The 19,733-nt window shown below is 32.9% G+C and overlaps 1 protein-coding gene and 1 long non-coding RNA gene across 2 annotated transcripts; one reads left to right on the forward strand and one right to left on the reverse strand.

The window, feature by feature from the left end:
• The first annotated feature begins 2,094 nt into the window (after nt 1-2,094).
• LOC120576145 (uncharacterized) lies at nt 2,095-2,731 on the forward strand. Its single transcript, XR_005642242.1, has 2 exons — nt 2,095-2,255; nt 2,359-2,731. It is a non-coding gene; the product is annotated as an uncharacterized lncRNA (long non-coding RNA).
• A 1,008-nt stretch (nt 2,732-3,739) lies between these two features.
• LOC120575952 (uncharacterized) lies at nt 3,740-6,218 on the reverse strand. The gene is made up of 3 exons (XM_039826857.1): nt 6,036-6,218; nt 4,510-5,088; nt 3,740-4,241 (listed from the first exon to the last, which is right to left on the reverse strand). Exons 1-3 carry the CDS (start codon nt 6,150-6,152, stop codon nt 3,963-3,965), a joined length of 975 nt encoding a protein of 324 aa, XP_039682791.1. The 5' UTR covers nt 6,153-6,218; the 3' UTR covers nt 3,740-3,962.
• Nucleotides 6,219-19,733: the final 13,515 nt, after the last annotated feature.

Consider the following 19,733-nt stretch of genomic DNA (forward strand, 5'->3'; position numbering starts at 1 on the left):
TGACGTGTTCTTTTGTGTTATATCTATTATAAAAAAATAGGGAAAAGGCATATGGGGATTTAGCCCCACATATCCCACATATACATCCGCCCCTGGCTGCTCCTCTTTTTGGTTAAAAAAAATACTCCCTTCGTCTCATATTAAGTGATACAGTTGATCTTGTCACACATACCAATGCACAATTTTGATCTTAAATAACTTTATTAATCTCTTAGAAAAATTATAAAAATTTGATATTTTGAAAATATTAATCGAGACAAATTCAACGACATCTTATATGATATTATTTATATTTATATATTAGTAGAAAAATACGGTCAAAGTATGTTAGATCAATAATGCACATTTTTAAATAGGTCAATAGGACGGAGGGAGTACTAACATTAATACATACACTATGACTGTTTTTTTAATTTTTATTGACAAGGAGCGAGAAAGTGGTAAAAAATAATTAAGTGAAGGGTAATATTGAAAAAATGTTACACAAAAATGGAACGTTGTTTATATAAATTAAAATAAGCTTTTTATAGTGTTTAATATTGTTCCTATTGTTTATTTTAGAGGAATATTGATCATATTGTTGTGAGATGTTCTTATTTTAATAAAATTTAACTAATTTTTTTATTAATAATAATATTATAAAGAATGTAATAAGTACATTTGGTTGTAAAATTATAAAGAAAGAAACTCAGAGAGAAAAGGAAAACGTTCATCAAGAACACATCGAGGGAAAACGATGAGCACGATAAGAATAAGAAGTTCCCCCTTTAAATAGCCTCTGGACTGTTGAATTCAATAAACCACATGAAGGGGAAATAAAGAGCTGCAATATAGACGGTTGGAAATGGCATTGAAAAAAAGGCTTATTTGATTCAATGGTCCCTCAAATAATTTCAAGTTTTCATTTTGGTCCCACAATTAATAAAATGTATCTTTTGGTCCTTCATTTTTTCTTCCGTTTGCCAAATAAATCCCGACTGTTAACTTTTAACTCTATGGACCGTTAGAGTTAAAGTTAACAGTCGGGATCTATTTGGCAAACGGAGGAAAACTTGAGGGACCAAAAGGTACGTTTTATTAATTGTAGGACCAAAATGAAAACTTGAAATTATTTAAAGGATCATTGGATCAAATAAGCCAAAAAAAAAAATGAAACACAGACAAAACAACGCGTGTGAGGCATATTTCTTGAAACGCGTGTAACTCTCAAAGCTGACACAAAGAAAGCAAGATGAACGGACATCCCATCAAAACGTTTTAGTTTGAAGCATTAAATTCCAATTGCTCCCACTAACTTGTCACGAACGCCACCTTCTTGAGGACAGAATAAACTTCTCACAACAAAAAACTTCAAAGGTGTCAAGGTTCGCAGGCGCCCGATCATACACCTTTCACACAGCTAAAAGCCACTGCGCCTTAAAGGCATCAACGGGCAACTGTTCTGGACCGATCAAAAGACCAATCCCACATTGCCATGTGGTCCAACTTACACTGCCCTAAGGCTCCGCGCTTGAAGGATCACGTCAGCTCTAATGCACCACACCACATACAAGCACGCCCCCGCACGAGGATCACCTTACATGTGTTCTCTAACTGTCCTTAATCACACGCCGCAAAACCCGAAGGCAGTTATTCCCAACGTGTGCCTAAATCAGGGTGACATTGCTTCACCCGTAATGTATGAATCACTTTTCACAACACTTTCCACACGCTCTTTCTCAGTTCCATTACTGACTTGAGTGTTGGAGTGCTAACTTGCCTGCAAGCATCTTTAATTCCACCGAGAAGACTCGTCGCCGCCATACCAGAAACCATCATCATCACACCGGAGCACTTTCTGACACTATTGCCTGTCATTCATCCTCCCCGGACATATCAAAAGTTATTTGGATGGTTACACTTTTTCAAATTGGGGATAGTCATCTTCATAAATTTATAACTTTAAAGTTTAATGTGAAATGCATGAAAAATAATATTTTGGGTGAGCTGAAGGGTCACACACAACACATCGGATACATTTAAAATTAATTACTCTTTTGTAAATTGCTTTTTGCTACTTCTATGGGCAAATAACTATTGAACTGAAATTAAAAAAGCATTCAGGTTTTAACTATAAAAGGATCAAAATAAATCTCTTTAGTATATTTAAAGGATGAAAAATATGACTCAATTTCTTCTGTTTATTTATTCTTTGATTATCTTTCTTTCTCTATTTCTTGGAGAAGCGGCATTAGAGAGGACTAGAACCACAATGCGTATTCATTTTTCCCACCATTTTTTTTTTATTTTTCTAATATTTTTGTACATCTTATTTTATCTTATTTTAGTAACATTTTTTTTCTTTATTTGACAATGTAGTAACATCCTATAATATTGGTTGCAAGTCTGACGCCGATTGTCCAAAGGCGATTGAACCTCATTATACACGGTGTGTTGATGGTCATTGTTGGTTATATTTTGGTGAAGGGCCAAAATTGCACAATTGAAACTAAGGGACATCACAATATTTCAACTTTTATTCTCTATTTAAAAATAAAAATTATATTTATCTAGCTGTTAAATTTAATTTTATGTGTATACGCTGCACTCTTTTTTCCTTCACCAAGTTTTATTCGATTGGGTTTTCTTGTGAAGGTTTTTAACGAGGCAATTTTCTATAATATTTGTTTCTTTGAGTTTTGGCATAGTCCCTCCAATTTTTTTTTTAATAATATATTTCTTTGAGGTCTTACATATGATTTTTTCCATAATAATTTCTATAGTTTTATCTATTATTATTCACTAGTGCAGAAATAACAAATGAATTACTGATTTTAAACCTATGTTATTAAAAAGAAGTGTAAAGTATAAATGCAATGGCAATTTGTAAATATATTAAAACATTTGTGACCATTAACACATGATTTTAGTAAAAAATATATTCCCTTCAATCATTATTATAAGAAACAATTGATTTTTTAGATTCATTATATAATTAATGTATCTCATTATAATTATAGACTACATACATCATTTACACAATGAAACTAAAAAGTCAAATGTTTCTTATAATAAAGACCGGAGCCCGGAGGGAGCACTCCCTCTGGTCTTGAATGTAAGGAAAAAAACACACCTATTAAAAAAGTGGATTGACTGCATTCAAGTCCTTATAAAAAAATACCATTTTTTCAATTTTGCCCTTGTCCTGAAATAATACACATTCAGACATTAATGATAGAAATATTTTATAAGGAAGCATGACTTTTGAAGTCCAGAAATTGAAAATCTTTGGAGGGTAAAATTGGAATAGTGACATTTAATATTTGGAGTAACCTATCTAAATTGTAGGATATAATGGTCTCCTTGATGTTTAAGATTTTCTATTTTTTAATTTTATATATAGGACCAAAAGTAGGAAGACAAATAACTCAAGCCAACCACATAGCAGTTAAACACAGAAAGTGAATGACTGAATATATGATTTTCAAATGCTAAAGAGAACTAATCAATCATATCAGAAATCTTAAAAGTTCATGGAAACAGTGTTTAAACAATTTTTAACCGAATGTGATAATTTTGAACAATACTAGAAAACTATGGTTATCCTTAACAGCCAAATAACACATACTACTGGTTAGAACTTACCTTGTATCAACTATCAAATGGGAATTCAATCCACAGAGAATTAAAAAAAAAAAAGGAACGAACTTACCTCGGATTGACAAGATTAACTTACGAAAGCACACACGCATCTACATAATTCCAGTAATAAGCAAGATTTGCGGTATAGTGAAATACATTCATAATTAGACAGTCACTGTCACTGAAGGATACAAGCTTTTGAAAAGGTTAGAAACTAAACAGAGAGCCAAAAAAATGGATACAGAATTAGCATGGAATATCATTACAAGCTCTGCCCCATAAAATTGACTAAACAAGTTTCAAACTAATCTATGATAGTCAAAATACGACGGATTTTTAATTTAATACTGCCTAAAAGTAAGATTCAATCGGCCAGGTTTACGGAGATTAGTTTCTTCAAGCAAGCGGCTAGGAGCAGTCTCTGGCTTAATAGTACTAACACCATGAAAGACATTTCTGGCCTTTCCACCAAAGAGTAAAACATCCCCAGATTTCAGAAGAACTTTCTCTGCCTTGCCAATATCCCTTTCATCACCATACAAAAACTCTGCAGTGTCTCCAATAGAGAATGACACCACTGGCAACCCTTCACGGATACTCTGTTCAGTTTCATCCTTGTCCTGCAAGCAAGCAAACTCAATCACTCAGTCAAGATTCAAAATGTAGAATGTGAATGCAGTGTTGTCAATCGCACATTGCAGAAAATGACAGATTCAAATTCCGCTACACTACAGTGCTATAGCATCACTAAAGGCACTACTTGCCAACACTTCGTATTAAATATCATCTTGTGAAATAAATGCGATTTGTTCGAACTCTGCTACGCCATAGTGCTAAATCACGTAGCAGATGTTTGACAACACTGTGAGAATGTAGTAATATACTTACCTGATGAAGACCAAGTTGACCGTTGTTAGCGTAATAATTGACAATACAAATGTCTGGAGAGATCAAGGGAAGTTTGGAGTTAGAGTGTTTAGCCAGGGAATGTGAATCTTTGATTGCAGAGTCAACCAGTGTCAGGAATTCATCAGGAATTTTCGGGGGAACAGACCCGTCACACGGTCGCTGATATTCATATTTACTTGTCTGAGGATCCCAATTTCTACCGAGACACATCATTTTCAATTTCAACATAGCTCCATCCTCATAACTAGGTTGGTAAAATCCCCCATCACCTAACCCTAATTCCCTACATACTTTAACTATCTTAATTTGGTCGGTTAACGAAATGTAACCCTTCAAATGAATCATCCCAGGTCTTAACTGATCCCCTTTGCTAATTTGGTTATTCTCCTCCCTCTTTTCTCTGTTTTGTTTAAACAAAGTTGGTTTCAAACGAGGAATACTTCCACCTTGTTTCGGGGGGCAAATATCAAAAGACTTAGTTTTAGTTGGCGAAACAGAAACACCCTCTTTGTCACAATCATTGTTCTTCATAGATGTTTTGTCTCCAACAGCAGTAACCTTATCAAAATAGCATCCATTAATTAATGAAAGAATCATCATATCATATAGAAATTAGTTTTAAATTTAATCACTCTAAAATCACTAATTTTAGAATTTAGTTCCAACAAAATTTTCTTCAATATTAGTACTAAATTATCTTTTATTTAAAAAATAAAACAATTGAATAAAGACCCAATTCGGTCCCTTACAATTTTCCCGCGGCCCAATTCAATAAATTAATCCCTCACATGTTCATCCCGGACTAAATTAGTCCTTATGTTTACAATAAATCAACATTAACCAGACTAATTAGTAATGCCGGGACTAATTCAGACTGCCACGTACAAATTGTTACCGACCCAATTAAGTTTTAATCTTAAAAAATAGTGATTTTAAACCCAGTTAGGTTAGATTGACCTGATGGTGTTGGTTTAGGACTTTGGAGTCTCCTCTCAAAGGTCTCAGGTTTGATTTTTTACCGGTATCAAATACATTAGCACGTAGCAACTAGCAACATTAACACAGAGACTCATTAGTTAATACCGGACTAAATCAGTCCTTCTGTTTACAATAATTCAACATTAACAGAGACTCATTAGTAATGCCCGGGCTAAATCGGACCGCCACAAACAAATTGTTAGGGACCCAATTGAGTTTTTAATCTAAAAAAAAAGAGTACTTCTAAAACCACTTGGGTTGGGCTGGTCTGGTAGTGTTAGTTTGAGACATTGACGTGTCTCTGGTTCGATTTTCCTCAGTATCAATTTCGATGGGTTACTTTGAAATAATACTGCATGTAGTCTAATAACCAAAATTGAATAATTTTTTGTAATGACTAAATTTAGAAAGTACTAATTTTGTATGAACTAAACGTATTTAACACCAACAAATATACAAATCACAAAATAAAAAACCCTAATTCGAATTTCGTAAAATTAATATATGATACTAAAATTGAACTTTACCGGTGGTGTGACCAGCTGTGTTTGTGAAGAGACAGGATGGTGGTTGAATGGACGAAGACGATCACGACCGCGAATGGAACCATTGGAGTTTTGCGATGGCGAAACTGAATCGTCCATTTATGATACGGATATCGAAATACGAATAGAAGAAGTTCCTTTTTGAACTGTCGTTTGGGTTTACGTTTTCTCTGTTGAATCTATACCTATACATAAAGGGAATACTGTTTTTTGGTGTAGTCTAATTTACTTCCATAATTACCTTCAACCTTCAACGGTTACTTTAATTTACTCACTTTAAATTCATTTTTATTTAAATTTAAAAAAAAAAAAAAAAACAAAAAAGAATAACTTCATATGTAACTGGTGCAAAGGAAACAATTGCCAACCTTTAAAATTTGTTAACCGCAGTAAAAAAACAAACTACAGGTAGTTTAAACAAACTTTGAAACAATTCTATACTATCATTTGTTAATTATAAAAAGGTAGGCAACTTTTGGAGTTAGCGCAGTAGAAAATCACTGAGTTGAACATAACAAAGAAAATCATTTTTTTGTTTTTTGGATCATATGTTCTTAATTGTTTGGAACTATTTTATAATACTATCATTGAGTTAGGACCTTATATTTCTTTTTGGGTTGCCTACATTTTTCTCTCATTTGCCAACCATCCTATGTTTCTTTCTCAACAAAAAAATTATCATTTATTCCAAAACAAAAATCAAACAATTGAACAATTGAATGGTTGAAACATTGTTGAGAAAAGAAGAAATACGTTTGTGGATATCACGTGGAGGATCATTTCAAACAATTTTGGCTACTACAAGAAGATACAGGTTCCACTAATTTTCATTAAATTACTTTTCATTATTCTTTGGATAACATACAAGTTGGTGAATTTTGTGTACCTTTGTGTGTCATAAACTTTATAAATGATCATGTTAAGTTGGTATATACTATGACTTGAATAAGATTTCACAGTAAACAAATACATACTCATAACTTTTAGTTTATATGCGTTAAATATAAAGAAGTAACTCATAACTTTTCTCCATATCCGTTAATAATCATAATTTGATAATACTCAACCTTATATCTTGGTTTGGTTTGGTTTAACCTTATATACAAGTTGGTCTTATATCTTGCAATTTATCACAGATCTTTTAAGTTTCAACTCCAATAACCATATAAATAGCAATAGAAACCGACAATAAAGAAAGAGTGTAAATTCAATTATAATTACTAGAGACACTACCAAAGAGAATCACTATATATTAATATTAGAGATATAGGCAGTAGGTTGTAACTATACTCATCAGGTTTTTAGTTCTTTAAAACCCAACATGATTTTAGAGCGTGTTTACACCAACGATTGGTCTGAAGAGTTAGAGAAAGAGTTGGAAGCCTGTCGTGAATCATTCACCCATGAAACTAACAAACCGTTGTTTATGGTTTAAAGCGATTGGATAAAATCCCAATTAAAGTTTTTACCTTTTTCAATTGGGTTAGTGAGAAAGATTGGTTTATGTTAAGTTCTTATATATTAAGTTTTTAACTAGAGATATAGGTAGTAGGTTGTAACTATACTACATGTCTTCGTTACTGTTTTTTTTTTTTTAGATCGAACATGTCTTCATTACTTGAAGATCAATATTTAACCACATCATATGAATGACAAAGCCTCCAACAATGAAAATGAACACTAATCTTTCTATCATTTTTTGTCCCTCAATGGGAATCTGTATGGCAATGCCTACATTTTGTAAATGCCTCCACTAAACATGCTCAGAACCACCAAAATATTAATACTAATATAACTACCGATGCAAAAACTTATACTGTTGCCTTGATAATTATTCAACAAAATATTTATTTTTTTAATAACTGAAAATAATTGTTATGCATAAAAAATGTATTCTCAATTTTGAGGTCGTGACTCTTTTGGTTATGCTTAATGTAATTTTAAGAGAGCTGCACGGAAGGAGCGATCTGAATTTAAGGGACTTCTAATCCTCTAATTTTTTGACAATTCAGACTTCTTTGCTAATTGAGTTTGCGTAAGTCACATTATCTCTTATTACTATGTTAATTCAAGAAAGAATATAGTTGTCTACTTTTTTTATTTCAAATAAATTATTTTAGAATATGTTTACAATCTTTAGTTTAAATTGGTTTATGTGGGAACAAAAAATTGTCTTTTAAAACGCTGGATCTGCATAAAAAAAAAAAAAACTAATTAATTATTTAAGAAGATTTTCATCCTTTTTTCCCTTAATCCTTTTTGTATCTATTTGTGTTTGTTTCCTTTATTCATTCTTTTATTTTCCAATTGAAACAAAATTTGTCACACATTTAAATGATTATTTTTTAACATGTATCAGTTTGAAGATTTTAGATAATCATCGAGTTTGTGATAAAAAATATCAATCTCATTTTCATACTATTTTAGAACATAGTCCACATTCATAATTTTTTCCTTTTTTTCCCTGCCGGCACTTTTTTAATAATTTTTCCTTCTACCATCATTCATTTTTGGTTTTGATAGTAAATTTGTAAATGCATCTTTCAATTGCACAGATCAACAAACATCAAAATAAGATGGAAAATAATCGCGGGCAACAGTCAAGGGATCTGCAAAGGTAAAGACGAACTCAAAATGCAAGAAATCGGAGGCAAAATATGAGCACCGAGCAAAGAGAACAAAAATTGTCTAGAAGGCGAACAAATTATAGGCAATCAAAAGTAAGGGGAAAACAACCTCAGACAACAAGTGAAACAAACAGAGATCATATGATGTCATTTAATGATTTGACAAATTTAAATTCACATCGTCACGTGTTCAAGGAACACATGACAATGAGGCTGGAACAAGTAGTCGTCGACGAATCAATCACACCACATCTGGTTAGTGATAAAAAAATATTGTTTATTAATTTATTTCAAGCTTACTTCAAATTACAAATACTTATAACAATTTACAATATATTAATCATTTTTAATAAACTAACCTTCGTACTTTCTATTAAAACTTACATACCACCATTTTGTTTCAGCATATTTTCAAGGAACTCATCATAATGAGGCTGGACCAAGTAGTCGTCGACGATTCAATCACACCACATCTGGTTAGTGACATAATATAATTGTTTCTTAATTTATTTCAAGCTTACTTCAATTACAAATACTTATATAAGAATATAAATTATATTACTCATTTTTAATAAATTAACCAATATTTTTTCAATTATTACTGAGGTATTTGTTACTAATTACATTTAACATCTAACATACACAAGTACGTCATCATAAATACAAATTAACTAAAAACATTACATCATGTTCATTTAAAACAATATATAATATTATCTTATTTTATTTTCTTATGCAGGAAATTTTGAACACAATGATATCTTCCATCTATGTAAACAGTTGAAAAAAAAGCATCTTGACATGTACTTTGAAAAAAATGTATGTTACACTTAAATCTTAAACTAACATGTTGTTTTCAACAACTAATGATAGAAAATAACATGTTTCAAACCTTTCACAAAATTTCAGGAGGGAGAGTTTCGGAAAAAATGGAACATTTGGAAGGATGAGGAGTCACTTTCTTCTATGTGCAACATTGATGACAAGGTATTTGCCTTGGTGTCAAAAACCATGCCTTCCTGTGACAACCTCATCATCATTTCATTAATACTAAATTTTTTTAATGACAAATTCATCGTCTAAAGGTGTACTCTCTTGGGTGGGGTTCAACAATAATAACAGATAAAACACACATGTGGAAAATTGTGAAAAGAGAAATTTTGGCTCAAAGAAAATATAGGTATTTAACGCATTCATTTATAAAAATATTATCTACCAAATATATTATTTATCACTAATTCATCTTTGAGACAAAACAATAATTTATTTATTTTAGCAATTTGCACAATCCAATAACTGCGGAGAGCTATCAATCCACAAAATCACAGTTAAAGCAAGATATCTCTATTGATCAGGTTTTTTTTTTATAAGCTTTATATATTACTCCTATATATATGGTGTTCCATAAATTATATTTTCATATAACATTTTGCAATTAATTTGTAGTTTTTCGAACGACAAGAAATTATCGATAAAGGGGTGTACGAAGAATTAGCTGCAATTCTTAAAAGGTAATCAACTATTTAAATTTTAAATGATATTTTATAGCCTTTTTCACGTACAATTTATTCTTTTTGGTTAACAACTAATAAAAGTCATCTTTATCAAATGAAATGCAGAGAAATGAGACATGCTTCTGATTCTACTTTTATGTTTGGTCTTCCATCAAATTCCACCAATGACGACAAATGAAATATAAGAGATGATAAAAGTACAATATTATTATTAATGCTTCTGATTGTATGATGTTGAATATGATTTCAAATATAGTTTTCATTTCATCTATGTTTTAATGTGTTTATATTGATATGTGGTTATATTATCTTTGTTTTAATATGTGTTACTTATCATGACCATATTACTGGGAATGCTTTCATGTCATCCACATACATATATATTTATGATGAAATTAAATTATACAAAGAAGGGTAAATATATTGTATACATATTCTATCACAACACAAAAAAAAAGGGCACCAATATTTGAGAAAGGCAAACTATATATTAATTTATTTTATGCAAAAAAATATGTAAAGTATACATGCGTTAGCGCAGTAGAAAAAGCGGACAGACGGGCACGGGAGTGCCCGTCTGGACGCTAGTTCAATTCAAAGATAAAGACTTTCTCGGGAATATATATATATATATATATATATATATATATATATATATATATATCGGTGGGGATATTTTGACTTCAAGAGTAAATGTAATATCTTACTCCAAATCTTAACCTTTAATTCTAATATTGGTTAATGATTTAGATTAATTGATATGATAGGCTTTAATTCCATTTTCTATTGTAGTTAACACTTATCACTACAAAATAACAAAACAATAAATTTCTTTTAATTGCATGAATTTTTTCTTCTTCCATTGTTTTTTTTTTGTTTCACGCTAAAATATTTTGAGTGTTAAATTAAAATCCTTTTCTTGAAATAAAAATTTTAAGATTCACTCATTCTATTCCTTCAAAAAAATTGCATAAGAAAAAAAAAATTTACATATATTTTTTTATGCTAAAAGAATTTTTTTCTTCTTCTTTTTCCTTCTCCCTTTACTTTTTTAACGCTAAAAAAATTGCATATATTTTTTTTTTTAAAAAAACAATTGTAAAATTCAAAGAATTGCATATTTATTCGTTCTCGCGTTACTATTTTTTATACGATTTTTTTTTTATTTCTTCATTATAGTCCTGATCTTTTCTTATGTTTTTTCGTAAATACACATTTTTGTACTAATCTGTCACGAAAAAAAAGACGATAGAGGAAGTAACCCTAGTCTTTTCTTATATCTAATTCATTTACAATAATTGCATAGAAAATAAATAAATTTGTGTATTTTCTTATATAAATAACGACAAATTAAAATAATCATCTCCATCGTAATTAGTTTTTGTTGTCACTGACATACATAGATGATGATGTTATTTGAGAAAGAGCTCAAGAATTCAACATAACATAAAGAAGGAAAAAAAAACACGTGAATCCAACATAACATAACATAACAAGGGCTAAAAATTCAAAAACAAATTTGCAAAAATTCCAACATTGTAAAGAGGGTATATTTGGGCACACATTATGCCACTCAAATGCTTTGTAAATCACTATGTTGTGGATCCAAGCATGGCCATAAACCTGCATTTGAACATAAGTAAAATTAGTTATTTTAATCATTAATTTAAATTAAATAATAAAGACAACATGTACAAATGTAAGAACACTTACCTACACATGTATTAATCATGTTGAATTTTTATTTCAAGGAAAGGATTTTAATTTAACCCTAAAAAAATATTTTTGCGTGAAATAAAAAAAAAACAATGGAAGAAGAAAAAAAATCATGCAATTAAAAGACATTTATTGTTTTTTTATTTTGTAGTGATAAGTGTTAACTACAATAGAAAATGAAATTAAAGCATATCATATCAATTAATCTAAGCCATTAACCAATATTAGAATTAAAGGTCAAGATTTGGAGTAAGATATTACACTTACTCTTGGAGTCAAAATATCCCCACCCTATATATATATATATATATATATATATATATATATATATATATATATATATATAGGCTTAATTAATGATTTGATCCCTTAACTTATTTTTGCATTTCAATTTGGTCCCCTAACTTTAAACTGTCTCAAATTGGTCCCCTAAGTATACCTCCGTTTACTCAGGTGGTCCCTTCTGTTAGTTTTTTTTTCTTCCAAAAAAACGTTAACTTTGTCCATGCTGGCATTCCACGTGGGCATAACGTTACAATTCTCCAAAGTTTGAGAGAGAATGAAGAAAACGTAGAGAGAGAAGGAGAAGAAAACCTAGAGAGCGAAGTTAAAGATTAAAACTGAAGATTGAAGGAAATCTGAAAACGAAGTTGATTTTTGAACTCGAATCGACATTCCAGGTTTATTTCTTCGTATTTTCTTTGTGTTTTTCGCAAAAAAATGGTTAAAAAATGCTGTTTTTTTTTTCTGATTAGGGTTTCGAAACTCTCTCTAGGGTTTTGAAATTTTGAATGAATTTTTTACTTTTAAAGGTTAATTTCATCTTCTTCTTCGCGAATCTCAAGTTAGAACATGTATGTATGCATGGATTTGGTTTATAAATAGTTTATTCCTTCTTAAAAGTTGAATTTTGTCTGTTGTGTTGGAGTAGTATGTTAGATTGGTGTTTTATACTGTTGTGTTGTGAGTGGCATTGCCTTTTTCGAATATTGTGTTGTTATCACGATTTTGGGGTATCAAGTCATTAATTAGGCTTGAACCTTTCAATCTTTGATATTCTCTATTTTTTCTTGGGAAGGGCAAAATTGAGAAAACCCTTAGAAGTTCTAAGTTCGGGGATCGTTTTCGTTACGGGAAGGTGTTAGGCACCCGCAATGACTATAGTACTCTATAGGAACCGTTTTCTTAGTTTTATGTCTACGCTTTATTTTTAATGCTATTTAAAAAGAAGTTGATTATGTTAAGAATGGAGGGAGGAAAATGTTTGAAGTTTTATTTTATTGGACTTGGAGAGGTTTTGACCTCTTGCCTACATACCCTTTTAAGGGATCAAAATGCCATGTAGTTCTCTTTCAAAAATGTTTTTTTTGCGTGTTTGATTGATTTTAGTTTTTTTGAAAAATGGTTTTGAAGAAGATAAAGAAGCCGTAAAGGCATGAGAAAAAGTGTTGAAAAGTTGGTTCAATTATTAAAAAGAAAATGTCTAAGTTGGAATTAGAGTTCATTTGAGTTTGATTAAGAAAATAAAAGAAAATGCAATGGAGTTTTGACTCCAAGGTTTATTCGGAAAAATTTTCAAGTGATGGAATTTGCTTATTTTTTGGAAAATTGACATTTTTCTAAGTATCGCGTTTCCTAAGCATACATCTAAAGCGGTAAACATACAACGTGTGTGCATGTCGGTGCTTGTGTCAGTGTACATCATTAGAGAGTCCATTGTCCGTTACATTGGCCCTAGTTTACATTCTATGGTCTTGCAAGAAATTAAAAGGAAATTTAAACTACCTAAAATATTACATGACATTTTAACATAGAAATTAAAAGAAAAATAAAGCCTAAACTATGAGAAATTGAGATGAAAGAGGTGAGATGCTCATGGGATGGATGAAACATGAAATGAAATGGTTAGTGATATAAGGCATAAAAATGGTAAAAAAGGTAAACAAAATTGAATAGGATAGCAAAAAGAAAAGAGCAATGAAGTGAAATAAAATGGCAAAATATACCTAGAATTTGTTATAACACTTAGACATGCACATGACCTATAATTCTCTCATCATAGCAATTTTAAAGAGGTTTGATTTAAGCTATAATGTGAGGATAACAAGGACACATACAAGCCAAGCATTATAACACATTCATAGGAATATTTTACACTTCTTCTTTTATAAAAAAAAACACATATTATTGGCAAAAATAAAGGAATGAAAACACACATCACACCAACAGTAAAACACACATATAATCAGGGATATATTCATCATGAAATTGTACATCAATCATTCACATCACATGCCAAAATTTTATGAAGAAAATATGGCAAGAAATTCACAAAATTAGACCAAAAAGAACAAATTAATCAAGAAAATATCACATATATTTTTATCATTTTTTAACATGTAAAAACATCACAAAAGTATCAAAAATACATCAAGAAACATATAGGAATTTTTAGGAATTTTTTTGCAAGAAAATTGGACAAGCAGGGGGTTCAGATAGCAAGAAACAGGGTGCAAATAGCAGGAAATAAGAAAAAAATATAGAAACAAACAAACTGAAAAACCAAGCCCAAAACCCATGGATCTGGATGCACAGGGAGCGTTGGATTGATCCAGGAAGCCAACCCCTAGATCTAAAGGCTCAGAATGAAGGGAAAGAACCAGAAATAAACCGGACCGGTTCAGTTGTTTATAAAAAGGCTTATGGACCGGTTTTTTTTTCTTCATTTCTTCCTCTCCTTCCTCTCTCTTCTCTCATTCTAGTGAGAGAAGCTCTCACTTTTCTCCTCCCTCTCTCTCGCCGGAAACCGGAAATAGAAGATGATCTTCATTTTCTCCGGTGAAGTTTGTTCCTTCGGCGTGGTGGCCGGCCGCCCAAGGGGGGCGGCGCCGTCGCCGGAGTTGAACAAACTTCTCCGATTTCGAAATTTTTTACATTTTTAGATATCCTTTTTTGTTCTGAACACGAATATGACACTGGATTTTGCGTGCAAAGCTCGAATCAACGTAGATCTGAGATTCCTTTTCGCGGTGTTGAAAGAAACTTTTTCACGTTTTTTTTTTCTTTTTTTCGAATGGAATCTTTTAAAACTCCATAGATCTACACTTGATTCGTCTTTGTTGATGTTCTTGAGAAAGAAAGATGAAGTTTGAATTTTACCGGTGATTTTCGGTTGGAGATTTCGAATAAGTTCTTCGGAAAACTTCGATTTGATTCTGTTTGTTGATTTTCTGACTTGAAACCGAAAATAAATCGGTGTTCTTCTTCTTCACCGGTTCGACTTTTCTTTCCCTCTTCTTCTTCCTCAAAAAAGTCTCTGCGATCGTGCTTGAGTTTGCTGCTTTCAGTGGTGAATTCACACTTGAATTGCAGAGCAACACGACTCAATGATGAAGATTCTTTGATGAATCTCTGAGAATCGAAAAGAAACTGATGAATTTGATGAATTTGTGATGATTTTCGGTTTTGGAAAGTTAGGGTTTTTTCTGAATGTTCTTGATGATTTTCTGTTTTGATCTAACTGAATGGAGAGAGAAAGTTGAAATTCTGTTTTTGGTGATGTGTCACTGATTCCTTGGATCTGTGCAGATTTGATTCTATTTATAGGCTGCCATGTGTGTTTCTGGACCAATGAGAGAAGGCCACCTGTTTTGGACTTAGGGACTTTCCTGCAAAAATAAGAAAATTGGAGGACTGGACAGCAAATAAGAAAAAAGGACTAAAAAATGCAATTTTAAAAAGTTTTGGACTAAAATGCAATTTTAAAAAGTGTTTCAGGGACTAAAATGTAATTAAAATAAAATTGGACTAAAATTTGTAATTTGGAAAAAACGTAAAGTGAAACCAAAAATAAAATCAACAAAAGGACTAAAATGAACAAATTACAAAAATGAGGTATTTTAAAATTCCCCGCTGCCGAAATTTTGACAGGAAAAGACCAAAATGCCCCTAGGGACTAAACTGACTCAAATTGACTTAGATGCAATTTTTTGAAATGATTTTAAACAGAGATTCAACAATGATTTGTACAGACAAGTTGAAAAGACTCAGAGGCAAACACAGGGACTAAAATGGGTTCCACTGCAGGAAATGACCAAAATACCCTTTTTGTATGATTTTTGAAATAAAATGCAAGAAAAGTAATGCGATGTTTCAGAGAGTTTTCAAATGACTTATAATGCAAGAAAAGACACTTTGAATAGTTTTATGCAAGAAAATCGAGCTTGAACGTACTTTGAGACAGAGACAGTAAAATATGCAGATGAAAAGAGAGTAAAGGTTCAGAGTAAAACAACAACGAATTGACAAATATCAGTGTTAGAAAAGAAATTTGAACGAGTATTTTTAGGTCCAAAATCAGGGTATAACAGTTGCCCCTATTTAAGTTTCTTTGTCCGGAGGGGTCAGGAGACGGAGTCTTTGGCTTGACGAGACGAAGATACTTAAATATTAACATTTGCACTGTGTTTTGGACGAAAAATATGCTTACACATTTTCAAATATCATGAATGCCATGCAATATTTGGATTATGAATGCAAGACAGACGAGAGTTGGAACTAACAAAAGATGTCGTATCCATTGCGGGATTGGTAGACATTGGCAAGATAATAGATAACAGGGTAGGTAGGGAACTAGAAACAAATTGACGGGTACAAGCTGCTTTTGGATTAAGCTGGGCACTTGACCAGGAATAAAGGCAGACAGACAGGTGCGAGTTGTTCTTGGATTTGAACTGGTCACTCGACCAAAATCGTAGACACATAGACAGGTACGAGCTGTTCTTGGATTTGAACTGGTTACTTGACTGGGGTCATGGAAAAGTAGATAGGTACGAGTTGTTCTTGGATTCGAACTGGTCACTCGACCAAAAGCAAAGGCAAATAGACAGGTGCGAGCTTGTTCTTGGATGCGAACTGGTTACTCCACCGGAGACATAAACAAACAGACAGGTGCAAGCTGCTCTTGGATTTGAACTAGCCACTTGACCGGACAGAAACAAATAGACAGGTACAAGCTGTTCTTGGACTTGAACTAGCCACTTGACCGAACAGGAACAAATAGACAGGTACAAGCTGTTCTTGGACTTGAACTAGCCACTTGACCGAACAGAAACAAATTCACCAAGGATTAGTTTTTTTGACAAAATATAGATTGAAATTGACTGGACGTCGATTTGATTTGAAAGGTAGAAATTGACCAATATTATTGGCTCACAAGATTTTGATAGAGAACTTGACATGAGTATTGAATTGAGACTGATGTTGACATTGGAAATGCAATATGCATGGATGATATAACAGTTTCATCAAATGTATGGGCACGTAGTATGCATGATTATGCATGTATGAATGCTTGTAATGCATGACTGTTGGTAGTTTGTAGACACAGTTTCGCAGAGACAGACAAGACATTGGAGTATTGGGCACGTAGTGGCTCGTGCTATATTACACATTCCTGGAAATCCTCTTTGGAGATAACGTCGTTTGGGAGACGTATCGGAACCATGGCTGAGGGCAGGTAGCTATGCAACTTGCTGGGGATAGAATCTCGGAAGACTCTACTAGGGATAATGCCGTCATTGCCGAGTGTTTCAGTGATGGGTGTACTGTGGATGTCGCATCTGTGGTCAATGCTTTTTGCATGTTATTTTCTCAATTTTTCATCATTATTTTTTTTTGCATCCCATTTTTGCTTGGATCGCCCTTTCGGGTTTTCGATCCACCGGGGAAATAAATTCTTTTCATTGCCCCATTTTTGCCTGAACTGCCCTTTCGGGTTGTCAATCCAGCGGGGTGCTCATTTTTGCCTAAGTCGCCCTTTCGGGTTTTCAACTTAGCGAGCCTATTCATTTACATGCATTTTCATTCTGTTTTTTCATTCTTGCCATTGACCATAGACTATCCTGGGGAAGAATCTGCTTGTAACACATATTGAAATAGACACCAACATACACTCGCTCATGCATGTTTCATTTGAATGTACCCTGTTGCTCAGGTTTGCTTTCAAAATAGTCAAAAAACTCTTTCAATTTTCAAGATGTTTGTTTCAAGCATTTGTCATTATCAAAATAGAAAGAAAATGTTTTTGTACATAGCTTTGAAAGTAGAAAGATAGTAGAGTTTCAAACAAAAGCACAGGCTCAAATTGATGTATAAGAGTGGTGGTCAGCCGAAGGCGTGACTCCACGGATTTACAAAGCTTGGAAAATGGTAATTTTATTGGTTGGTGGTACATTGAACACAGCAATCACTACATTTCCTAGAAACTTTGAATTCGCAAGCACAGGAGCTTCTGATGAAGATGGTCATTAACAGCTGCAGATGCCCCAAGGGGATGGTGGTTTGCCATATATAGTTACTTGCCTTTTGTTTCAATCTCATTTTTGCATGAACCGCCCTTCCGGGTTTTCGGCTCATCGAGACGCTCATTCTTGCCTGAGTTGCGTACAATCTTAGCGAGCTTTTTCATATTTGTTTTTTTGTCCCTTATTTTTGCCTGGACCGCCCTTTCGGGTTTTCGATCCACCGGGAAGCGCATTTTTGCCTAGGTCGCCCTTTCGGGTTTTCGACCTACCACGCTGTTCTTTTCATATATCTAGGCAAAGTATTTCTTGACTATATCAGCATTCACAGGATTTGGAAGTTCTACACCATCCATATGTGTAAGAATTAAAGCACCACCGGAGAAGGCCTTCTTGACAACATAAGGACCTTCATAGTTAGGCGTCCACTTGCCCCTTGGGTCGGGTGTAACACCCCGACTTCCCAACAGTTATATTAATAAGTAAAATCAGAGTTAAATCAACAACGGAGTGTTACACTGCTTTTCAAAAATTCTTGAATAGGATAAAATGCTATTCATTAAATAATAGTTCATTAAAACATATCAATTCATCGCAGCGGGAATAATTTTCAACATTAAACATCCTTCAAATAAATCCTTGGCACTTGGCCTCAACAAAATATCTTTAATGATTAAAATCAATATCAACAGGTTCATAACGATACATAAGGAATGAAAACATGACAACGATATCCCATCCCGTTACGTATCAGAGCCCTAAGACACTTGAGCCACCACTTCTAATATTCTTCAATACCTGCAAGTTACCCATACGAAGGGCAACAATTCCAAGCAGAAGGGGTGAGATTCACAAACAATAATAATAGATATATATATAAATCATCAACTTAATTAAATAACATAATTAACAACATATACCCAATGATAATATTCATACTTCTTCAATTTTAATAACACTTACTAATCCAATCAACAACAACGACACATCAGTATTTATCAACGACTACAACAGCTCATTCAACAACACTCAACAACATCAACCACAACAACTCTCTCAACAACATCTACAACACCAACTCGCTCAACAACATCTACAACAACAACAACGTGGTACTAATTTCAACGGGTTGAATGACTAAGCATTCCGGGGCATAAACCCCCAACAATTTGAATGACAAGGCATTCCAGGGCATGAGCCCTCAACAGTTTGAATGACAAAGCATTCCAGGGCATAAGCCCTCAACAGTTGAATGACAAAGCATTCCAGGGCATAAGCCCTCAACAGTTGAATGACATAGCATTCCAGGGCATAAGCCCTCAACAGATTCCTAATCATGAAGGACTCAACTTGTGTATATCAGCATACAACTCAACTACGACAACGACAACATAGGCAACGACAACGACCGTGCATAATAACTATGACTCACTCCCCAACTTGATCAACATCAACAACCTATGACTCCGTTACTTAGAACGACAACTCGCCACTTACAACTCGAACCAACACATTGTACAT

Source organism: Medicago truncatula, chromosome 6, assembly GCF_003473485.1.
Source record: "Medicago truncatula cultivar Jemalong A17 chromosome 6, MtrunA17r5.0-ANR, whole genome shotgun sequence".
NCBI lineage: Eukaryota > Viridiplantae > Streptophyta > Magnoliopsida > Fabales > Fabaceae > Medicago > Medicago truncatula.

What these genes read in the sequence shown, in the direction of transcription:
- LOC120575952 (XM_039826857.1), bottom strand. Translation starts at nt 6,152, where the DNA reads ATGGACGATTCAGTTTCGCCATCGCAAAACTCCAATGGTTCCATTCGC. An exon ending in CACAGCTGGTCACACCACCG is followed by an intron (nt 5,089 to 6,035) that starts GTAAAGTTCAAT and finishes TATTTTGATAAG; the next exon opens with GTTACTGCTGTTGGAGACAA. An exon ending in GTCAACTTGGTCTTCATCAG is followed by an intron (nt 4,242 to 4,509) that starts GTAAGTATATTA and finishes GCTTGCTTGCAG; the next exon opens with GACAAGGATGAAACTGAACA.